This window comes from Brassica oleracea, chromosome C9 (assembly GCF_000695525.1).
Source record: "Brassica oleracea var. oleracea cultivar TO1000 chromosome C9, BOL, whole genome shotgun sequence".
NCBI classification, from domain to species: Eukaryota; Viridiplantae; Streptophyta; class Magnoliopsida; order Brassicales; family Brassicaceae; genus Brassica; species Brassica oleracea.
In genome coordinates this window covers 19310015-19321415 of record NC_027756.1, presented here as the reverse complement: position 1 = coordinate 19321415, position 11401 = coordinate 19310015, and the positions used below count along the sequence as shown (strand labels likewise).

Here is an 11401-nt window from a genome sequence, read left to right as displayed (position 1 = left end):
ATAAAATGCCCTGCCTTACCTCATATGTTAATATGGGACATCCATTGTAGAAGAAAACTTTTTTTGGTGAATATGTAAAGAGATTTAAAATTTAGTTGTCCAAAAATAATTATTCTTTTTCATATCTGTCATAAGACTTTAAGAAATTTAATTGTGAAAAAATGGTTTTGAGTTTATGTTCACATTAAGCATTTAAGGAAACGAAGCCAAGTACTGTTTCCTTTCTCGAGGACACTTCTGTAACTCTCTCCGTTTGGGAGGTAAAATACTTTTCGTCAACTCAAATTATAAAAGAAATTTCGTTTTGTTTTAATATTAAAAGTCATTCAAATCCCAAGCCTTTTAATCATTCACACTCAAACTATTCATTCAACCTTCGTTTTTTAAATTGTTTTGTTTATTATTAAATCATATTCTTTTTTGTCAATATTAAATCATATTCTAAAACGCCATTTTTACTATATTTTATTTAGCAAAACATATTAAACAATATATAGTTTTCAAACTGTTTAAATACAAGAAGACCCAAAAGTCTATACCAAATTTAGACCGACTGAAAAATCATAAACGTAAAAAGTTGGTCTTCTTTCTTTCTTTAAATTATATTTTCTTTCTTTTTTTGCTAAATCTCTTAGCTCTTCTCTTTGTTTTTTTTTCTTCCAAACTTGTTTGGTGTGAAGTGAAGCTCTTTGTTCTTCATCATGTCTAATGAAACCAAAGATCTTAACAAGTATCACTATACTTCATCGTATAATCATTACAACAACATCAACAGCCAAAATATGAGTCTCCCTTACGTTTCTGGTCCATGCACTTATAATGCAAACATGATCTCATCACAAATAGGTTCTGATCTACACTCGAGTTCTCAAGGAGCGTTCGGATTTGGTTTCGAGCTCTCGCCATCTTCCAGCGAGTTTTTTAATCCTTCGATCGATCAAGAAAATGGTTTTTATAATGCTTATAATTATAATACTAGTCTCAAGAGTCATGAAGTTGTCGGTGGTGGTGGTGCAATCGCTGAGAATGAAACTAGGGTTTCTGCATCTCCTTCTTCCGGTGAGGCCCATCATCATCACGGCGAAGATTCTGGCAAAAGCCTGTTGAAAAGAGAAGCTGACGATGGAGGAGATAAACAACGTTCTCAGAAAGTGTAAGTTTCTGTTTTTTGAGAAAGTTCATAATAGTTTTTAGTGGTTATTTTTGTTTTGTTCTTAGTAGTTAAACTCTTATATAGCCAAGCAAGATGGAAATATTTAGAGTTCATCATCGCATGAATCATGATCAAACTTTTTTTTTTTCTATCACTGAAAATGATTCGTTATTCTAATTAATCATCTTTTGCATACAAAAACAAAACTCTAGCTAATCAAACACCGAAGCTTTAATTCTTCGGAAATTTAAAATGCATTTCTTTTTTTTTTCAGTTTGATGGCCAACCTTTTCTCGAACTTAAGTTTCTTTAACTAATAATTATAAATAAAATATATTTTAATTTACAATGTTTTATACGGAAAATACATATACAGAACAGAATTTGAATATCATAAATGCATATTTTGATTCCAAAATTGTTTATTCATTGATGAATTATCTGCCCCATTGCCCCCCTAAAGAACCCTTTTAAACAGAAAGACGAGTACCATTTTTTGATAGACTACCACCTAATATTGTTGTAAAAACTTGTACGTCCAGCAATCATTTGGTGCTTAGCATTATTAAATATATATTGTTCAAAGTCAGTCGTATGGTACGATACAATACGGTCCATTATGACAAAGCATTAATTCAATTGCGTGATATTTATATGGTTCAGAGTTAAAACAAAGAAGAATCAAGAGAAGAAGATAAGAGAGCCACGAGTCTCGTTTATGACTAAGACCGAAGTTGATCATCTCGAAGACGGCTATCGTTGGAGGAAGTACGGCCAAAAGGCAGTCAAAAACAGTCCCTATCCGAGGTACTTTATTCAGCTGTTATATTTAATTATATAAATAACCAGGTACAATAAATTAATGAAAAAATGAATTTATTTTTTGAAACTTAAAAAAAAATGAAATGTTAATCTAGCTTTTAGTTCAGTTTTACTTTTTAAAATTTTTAAACCATAAATTCTCCGCTCATTTTGAAAATATTCGATCTAATATTCATGTTAAAAGAATTCTCATGTTTACTTTTTATTTTAAAAACAAAGACCAAATTTCATTTAAAATATTTTGAATTTTTTTTTTGTATCCACGTCCATTCAAGGTCTAAGAAAGATTTCATTGTGTGTTATGTTTAGTGGTTTTTTTATTAATTTGCCTATCGTGTTTGCTTTCAGTTCTACACATTTATTGCTGTTGTATTGTATTTTGTAAGAAAATTAATTTTTCTTCTATATCTCTTAGAATATTGATACTGTTCACATTCACACACTTATTTCATAAATCATCTCAAGGGTTATTGGTAAGTGAATTCTCACGAACTTTTAAAATAATTGAGATTCTATTGTCATTGGTTCTTGAATTTCAAAAATCTTAATAAAATCCATTGTTATTAGTTTAAAAAATCTCAAAATCCATTCAAATCTCTTGTTATTCAAAAAGTTTAGTTATTATTAATTCTCAAATTCTAACTAAATCTAGTGTTATTGGGAGATGAATTATGTTCATTTTTAATCATAAGATTCAACTTTCAAAATATCATATGTATCCATGTGATTTTCAAAATCCATGTGACAAAAAAACTAGACAACAAAATAGTTATATTTTTTTTGATGAAATTTAAATTTATTGATCATACTAGAAATAATATATGTACAAGCCTATGTGGTTACAATTGAATAAGAATAGCAAACAGCCAAACTAAGTATCACGAGCTCCAAACCACCTTTGCATCAGACCTTGCAACCTTGGCCTTAAGTAATAACGTGTAGACATGATGCGGTTACGAACCGTCTTGTCCACCAATCTAACAATGTGCTCAACCGGCTTTGAAACATGGTTGTGGAGTCTCTCATTCCGTTCTCTCCAAATGTAGTAGATAGTAACCTGCAGCACAAGTCGGAGCAGAATAAATGTAAGCCGATCATAGTGACCTGTCAAGAGCCTCGTGATGGTAGTAACCCAATCAGGATCTGGGTCCATGCCAAATAAGTCTCCTGCAACTTTGAGCCAAAGTGTGAACGTGTACGAACAAGCAAAGAATAGATGATCTCGGGTTTCGTCTGGCTCCCCACAGTAGAGACAATATTGTGCATGACCCCACTGTGCAGTGCAATGTCCAGTTGATAGCCTGTCTCTTACAGCCAACCACGTGATGAAAGCAAATCTCGGCACTCCTTGCTGAAACCAAATCAGCCTACTCCACATTACTTGATCCTTCTTCTTTCTAATATTACTCCAAGTGTTCTTGGAGTTAAACCTGCTGCTATAGGTGTCGTCTCCATCTCTCCATAACACCCCGTCTGGCACGTTTGCAGTCAAAATTAGTGGGAGCTCTCGAATGTCATGAACCAGATCTTGAAGGAAATGGTCACGACATCTACGAAATCTCCACTCACCATCTACGAACACGTCACAGATCCTAGCACTCCTTCCAATACCCAGTTTCTGAGTCCCTATTTCACCCGCTAGGTCAATCAGTCGGCCCTTAGGGTGCCACAAATCTGTCCAGAATCTCACACTACAACCGTCATGGATCTTCATACGAATGAAACCTTTTGCAAGAGGAAGAAACCGTAACAGCTTCCTCCAGACCCACGACCCTATCACAGTATCTCTTGCGTCCCAAAAGACCTCATGTCTGAGTAGATAATGATGTACCCAAGTCACCCAGAGCGAAGAAGCCTGAGAGAAAAGCCTCCAGATGAGCTTCAGCACAAAGACAGTACTAACATCCTTTATTCTTCTAATACCCAGGCCTCCTTCCTCATAAGGACAGAACACATCTTCCCAAGCAATCTTTGCACGAGTAGTAATGTTTGGAGAACCACTCCATAGGAAGGCTGAACACATGCTTTCAAAGGTAGACAGAATGCAGAACACCAGAAGTTAGTGATGCTGGCAATGACCGACTTAATAAGCTGCAGCCTCCCTGCGTAAGAAAGAGCCTTGCTCGTCCAACTGAGTAATCTGTTGCGAATCTTCACAATCAAAGGTTCATAGTCGCTTCTTGTCATAATCTTCGTAGTCAGAGGAAGCCCAAGGTACTTAATAGGTAGAGCAGAGACAGAGAGGCCTACCATTCCTGCTTCCCTCTCAAGATCAAGCTTCCCTCTACCCGCAGCAAACACTGTTGACTTTGCTACATTTATCTTTAAACCTGATTTTTTTCCGAAATCATCAAACACAGAAAGAACACCACGAAGAGATTCCGGCGTTCCATCCATAAATACAACAATATCGTCAGCAAAGCTCATGTGAGACAAATTTACTTCCATGCACTGAGGATGGTAACCAATCTTCTCTTCAGCAACAGCCTTGTTCAGGAGTTTGGAGAGAACGTTGCTAATAATCACGTAGAGGTATGGAGACAAAGAGCAGCCCTCCCTAATGCCTCTAGAGCTAGTGAAAAAACCCTCCAATTCACCATTGACATACACCGAGAAAGCTGTTGTGTCAATACATCTCATAATCCAGGTGACAAATAAATCAGGATAATTGATAGCTCTCAGTGTATCTTCTATAAAGGACCAGCTCACCCTATCGAATGCTTTAGAAATATCTAGCTTAACAGCAGCTCTGGAGGAGACTGAAAACTTGTGATAATCTTTGACAAGCTCGGTGGCCAGAAGCACATTTTCCAAAAGTAATCTCCCTTCCACAAATGCACACTGATTCAGCTCAATTGCCTGCGGTAGAGTGGCCTTTAATCTCGATGCTAGAATCTTTGATATCAACTTGTAGATGACGTTACAACAAGCTATGGGTCTGTAATCACTGAACTTCTCCACATCCGTCGTCTTTGGTACCAAAGACAGCAGGGTGGCGTTAATGCTACGTGGCATAAACCCAAAGAAAAAGAAGGACTGGACTGAAGTAATAACATCCTTACCAATCACTGGCCATGCTGCTTTGTAGAATTCCATAGGAAAACCGTCAGGTCCAGGAGCTTTATTGGCTGGAATGGAGAAAAGAGTATATTTGATCTCATTTGCAGATACTGGTCTCATTAAGAGCGCTGCATCGTGAAAAGAGCACCTATAGTCCAATAGTTCCTGAAGCTCTTCTTGCAAAGTACCTTGGAGATCACTATTCGATCCATTAAGGAAAGTCGCAAAGTGAGAGACTGCCTCTGATTTAATGTCCGGTAACGAGGTTAGAATCCGACCATCTGCTGTAACTATCCGTCTTATGGTGTTCCTCACATTTCTGCTCTGAGCCACTTTGTGAAAAAACCTAGAGTTTCTATCACCAAGCCCCATCCACTGCACCCGAGACTTCTGAAAGAAAAATTGTTCCTCAATCCCCGAGATGTGATGCCAATGTTCCCATGCATCAGAAGCTGCTTCAAACGTCGCAGTTTGCAGATCCTGCATAACTTCATTTTGCTTTGCACACAGATCATCATAGGCCTGTTTTACACGCCCAGGAAAATCACCAAACATATCCCTATTAAGTCCACGCAACACTGACTTCAGAGACTTGAGCTTCTCCTGGAAAAACTTTAGAGCTGACCGTGAGTGATAGAGAAGGGCAGACTCATTCCAAACACTAGCAACTACCTCAAGGAATATCGGGTGAGAGGCCGTGTGATTGAAAAATTTGAAGGGTTTCATGTTTCCCTGAGGGGCAGCCCGTAGCTGAATGTGCATACGAAGATGATCTGACAAACCTCCAGATTCAAAGGTTGCATAAGACTGAGGGAAAGCACTTAACCAACAGCTATTTACTATAACCCGATCGAGTGTCCTGCTGATTGGGTTTTCATCTTGGCAGTTAGTCCATGTGAAACAAGGGCAAACCTGAGCTAAATCCAACATATCACACTGGAGGACTGCATTCTGAAAGTTCGGATTGAGCTTCGGTCTGATCTAGTCTCTGTAAAGCGGGAATGTTCCTGAAAATAGTTATACTTACCAACTATCTATTGCACTTTAAATCCATATTATATGCCCAAAACTATAATTCATTATATTTTTATATACTTTTACTTTTTTGATTATATAATTATTTTTATATTGTTTTATCATTTTGAATATATAATTATATTTATAAATATAAAAAATAAAATAAATAATTTAAAAATCATTTTGAATTAAAAAAAAAATTGACAAAAAATTGAAAAATATTTGAAAACAAATTCGAAAAAATTATTTTAAGAATTATGAAATTTTTTGAATTTATAAAATAAGGTATGAAATAGTTTTTTGACTTTTTAATGAAACCTCTTTTGATCATTTTCCTCTTTAAGTGTTTTTTGTGACAAAAACTTAAATATTCAAAAGAAACTATTTAAGAAAATTGCCCAATTTTGTATGTATCACTATTATTATTTTTTAATATGAAAGAAAAAATAAATAATCATGCAATATGATTTAGAAAAAAATAAAAATTATATATTTATTTTACAAAAATAATAATAGAAAAGAGGTCATACAAATTCATGAAAATCTATACCAATCTAAAAAAGTTATGATCAAATTTTCTAAGCCAATATATATAAATTTTTACAATCCACATAATTTTTTAAAAATCTATCAACTCTTAAAATTTACTAACTCTATACAAATTCATCTCCCAATAACCTCCCTCGTTTTTATTTTAATCAAAATTTCGGGTTTTTTAAAATAAAACCATATTATGGTCAGCTCCAGTTCGTTGTGAAATTTTGCATGTATTTTTACCAGCCGCCAATGCTTTCTAGAATAATTATTTTCAATACCTTATAATATTTTCTTAAATTATAATAATGTACAGTATATGAAATATATATATATTCCATATAAAATGTTGACATTGTGTGAAAAGTCAGTCAATTTTGTTATAACAATATACAAAATATAACTTAATTTTGTAACCGACATTACAAGTCACATTCTAAAACAATTAGTATGTCTTACGAAAACAGGAGTTACTATAGATGTACAACGCAGAAGTGCAACGTGAAGAAGAGAGTTGAGAGATCTTACCAAGATCCAACAGTCGTGATCACAACCTACGAGAGTCAACACGACCACCCGATCCCAACCACTCGCCGCACGGCAATGTTTTCTGGACCCGCCGCATCTGATTATAAATCATCATCTCTATCTCCAGGTTCCAATTTCATCAACACTCCAAGAAGCTTCTCACATGATGATCTCTTTCGTGTGCCATACTCAAGCATGAATGCAAACCCTAATTATCAGCAGCAACAAAACCATGAGTTTCAGCATGGTAGTGACTATGAGCTTCTGAAGGAGATGTTTCCTTCGGTTTTTTTCAAACAAAAACCTTGATGAAAAATTGTTTTGGGTGCAAATGTTAAAACTTTGAAGATGTAGTTGTACTATACTATCATACATAAACAATATCGGATGCATACTATAAGTGGTAGTTTTATTCTGCATGTATATTTTTCTGAGACTAGTATGATATAATGTAGAAATGTTATAGGCATGGATATATATGGAGTCTCTTTCGAGTTATTAAAATACATTTCTTTGAGTGAATATATTAGTTATCCTTGAGGGGCATGTGAATCTCTATTTCTTTACTTGATACATATGCACTAATGAGGAAAAGGACATACTTACTTTCATATCTCTAAAGCAAACTAAACTTTTGATGATTTGAAACTAAAATTAGACAGAAAGATATATATGTCGAACTTATCTATGCTTCATGTTTGACAACCTCACTTTATAATGTGAATTGCATTTCATACTTTTCAACATATATATCTCTAAACATATATAATATAATATATATATATATATATATATATATATATATATATATTTTTTACTTTTTTCAACAATGACTATTCTATTACTCAGATTTGAGGTGTCTGGAATAATTATATCGGAATAGAACAAACAAAATAACAAAGCTCTCTACGAAAAGACCTCACAGTCCTAGATAAAGAGTTCGGAATTCCATTTTGCGCTTTTGGGATGTAAGAGATCTTGAAGTCCGGAAAACATATTTGCAGAGTCTTTATCGCCTCCAATTCTGTGACAAAACTTGGCCAAAGATGAGGCTTCTTTATCGTCGCGATCAGATCTTTGCAATCTGTCCCAAAACTCTGACATATCGAATGATGAAGCATATTTTTCATTGCCCATCGCAGTGCTTCCACTTTTGTGTGTAAGGCAGTCTCCCGCCGACTATAGTTCCGCATCCCCATAAGTTGAATTTTTTCCAGGCTGTCGATCCAAACCTAGCCGCATCCGCTGAACGGAGCTTTGAAAGTCCATGAACCATCCATCATGCAGATATTACTCAAGTTTAAGACCTGAGTTTCCTCATTACTATACTCTTGTGGACTTGGCGCTACCATTTCATTTGCATTAAATCAGACTTGACATTCACTTTCCGCGTATCGAACTCTCTAAAGGATCCATGTCTATCCTCCTAAAGAGTTTATCTTTCTGAACCTTCCAGATATATCAGATTATCTAGGAATAAGGATCCATGTATAATTTCGTTTCAACAATGTTATTCTTTCTCCAAAAAAGTAATCCATATTGGCGTAAATACCTGGTAGCTAGCGAGAAGATACTAGGACTAGATGGTATCGCTGATAAAAACTATGCTTGTAGTGCTGAATAACATTCAAAAATCTCATAAGTAACAGTTTTTTTCTCATTGACCATATTTTAGACAATAATTATTGTATCTCATATATTGTACTCTTGTACATACCCATATGTATATGAATAATATGATGCCAAAGACACACGTATATAGACATGGTTGTGCCTGATAGGAAGCAGGTCAAGCGTTGGCTTCGGGGCCGGTTGTAGTAAATATTATTTTGGGGCCAGTTTTTGTAAAGTTGTCTTTGGTCAAGTGGTTTAGTAAGATGTTTTAACTGACCAGGTCTTGAGTTTGAGCAAGCTTAGCACCGTTTTTGTATTTCCTTTGTTTTTATCAGTTATTTTAGGTTAAATTTTTATATTAAAACAAATTAAGGGGCCAAAAAATAATTCTATGCTTCTAACCTACAAAAAGTGAGGCACGGCCCTGTATATAGAGTGATTATCTGGGTTAGTATACATGGCATAACCATATATTTGTTTTACATTTTTGGTCATTCTTTTATAATATTGAAATTCGGGTCCAACACTTTCTAATTGTGCAAAATATGGAGAGAGTGCAAAAAACATCTTAAAAGAATAATTTTTGAAAATTTGAAAACATAAAATGCAATTTTGACGATAAAACCGTAAATCTTAGAATCAACAAATGCATAAATGTAAAGCTATTGAAATTTAATATGATTTACATCAGATGCTCATTTCACCACTAACAAGTACTACTACACACACAACAACATGTTATTGAAAAAACAAATACAAAATATATTAACATATCACCTACTACTACATAACACAATAAAAACACCAAATAATACTTTTAACAAATAAATATGACCACATAATTACATCATCCAAAAAAATACGTGACAACAATAAAACAATATTTGGCGCGAAGCGCCAAGACAGCCCCTAGTATATAATAAATCTATCTTGACTATACCAAAAATACTTTTTTCACCAGTACACCACAGACGCACAAATCAAACTTTACATGTACATAGAGCCGGATTGGGAAATTTTAGACTTGAAGCCCATTTATTTATTTGGCCTCCAAAACATGAGAATTTAAAATTTCGGGAAGAGGAACTGAATAACACACTTTGTCTACTTCTAATATGAACATCGCCAACAGAATTACATAATCATTCCCGTTTAGAACTGGCCCCTAATACTAATATAATTTATTAAGGCCCAAACTTATGCTTGTCTATCTTATATAGTCAGGTACTGCTCTGCATGTACAACCGATATTTATTTCTATTATACGAAATCACCCACTCAGCTCAACAAATAATTGAGTACTGCCCCTAGGGAATTCATTTAATTTCACGCGTCTCTTCATGTGACCGACTGGTTACATTTGTAGAGAGTTATTTGAATGTTTCTTGTATTATTAACGTGAATACAGAGGAGGTTTTATAGTACAATACAGAAGCCCTAAGTGTATATACATGTAGTAATGAGAGAATATGTGATTACCATATTAGGAGATATGATTGAGATTGTGTATATCTCTATATGCCCCCTCAAGATGGACGACCGGAGGACAGTCCAATCTTGGAAGAGTGTGTCTCCAGAAGTGCACGGGAAACCGGTTTGGTGAGTGCATCAGCTAGTTGGTCTTTGGAGGAAACATGTGAGACTCTGAGAAAGCCTGATTGAACGAGCTCACGAATGTAATGATAAGCAAGGGCGACGTGTTTCATTCTTGAGTGAAAGACTGGATTGGCGCAGAGATAAGTGGCACCAACGTTGTCACAGTAGATAACAGGTTGTGTTGATGATCGTACGCCAGGTTCTTGAAGAAGAGAAACTATCCATTGAAGCTCAGCAGCCGTGTCTGCAACACATCTATATTCAGCTTCAGTTGAGCTTTGTGCCACTGTCTTTTGTTTCTTTGATGACCAGACGACCGGATTTGAGCCAAGATATACAATGTATGCGCTAGTGGAGGTATAATCATCTTTGTTTCCAGCCCAATCAGCGTCAAAGAAGGCATGAAGTGCAAGAGTTGTGTTGCTGCGTAGATAAATGCCACGATCTCGAGTTCCTGCAAGATATCTTAGAACTCTCTTGGCTGTTTGCCAATGCAAATCAGCTGGTCTATGCATAAACTGTGATAACTTATTCACAGCAAAGGAGATGTCTGGCCGGGTGGAGTGAAGATACTGCAGGCTGCCTACTACCATTCTGTACTCAGAGCCATCAGAAAGAGCAGTTCCAGAAGTTAGTTGTAGACGATCAGTTGGGACCATCAGAGATGAAGCTGGATTAGCAGTAGACATTTGAACACGGCCTAGCAGGTCATTGATGTATTTGCGCTGTGTCAGGAGGAAACCAGAGGTTGATCGTTGTGCTTCTATGCCAAGGAAATAAGATAGAGCACCGAGGTCTTTGAGGGAGAACCGTTGACTCAGAATGTCAATGAACTGTTGGACGCGTTTTGGGTCGTTGCCGGTGACAATAATGTCATCAATGTAGATAAGGACATTGAGCTTGATGTTGTGGACATGAAGAATGAAAAGCGAAGCATAAGCAAGGGAGTTTTTGAATCCAGACTCGAGTAAGAACGTGCGTAACTCCATGTACCACACACGAGAGGCTTGTTTCAAGCCATAGATGGCTTTGTTGAGCTTGCACACGTAGTCTGGTTTGTCTTTGTCGACAAATCCC

General features: G+C 35.7%; 1 protein-coding gene across 1 annotated transcript; it reads left to right on the top strand.

The window, feature by feature from the left end:
- The first annotated feature begins 636 nt into the window (after positions 1-636).
- LOC106317132 (probable WRKY transcription factor 8) lies at positions 637-7508 on the top strand. Its single transcript, XM_013754990.1, has 3 exons — positions 637-1153; positions 1817-1960; positions 7054-7508. Exons 1-3 carry the CDS (start codon positions 702-704, stop codon positions 7421-7423), a joined length of 966 nt encoding a protein of 321 aa, XP_013610444.1. The 5' UTR covers positions 637-701; the 3' UTR covers positions 7424-7508.
- Positions 7509-11401: the final 3893 nt, after the last annotated feature.

Excerpts from the sequence above, each read along its gene's own strand:
- LOC106317132 (XM_013754990.1), top strand. The coding sequence starts at position 702 with ATGTCTAATGAAACCAAAGATCTTAACAAGTATCACTATACTTCATCG. Across the intron at positions 1,154-1,816 it reads AAACAACGTTCTCAGAAAGT|AGTTAAAACAAAGAAGAATC; the intron begins GTAAGTTTCTGT and ends TATATGGTTCAG. Across the intron at positions 1,961-7,053 it reads AAAAACAGTCCCTATCCGAG|GAGTTACTATAGATGTACAA; the intron begins GTACTTTATTCA and ends TTACGAAAACAG.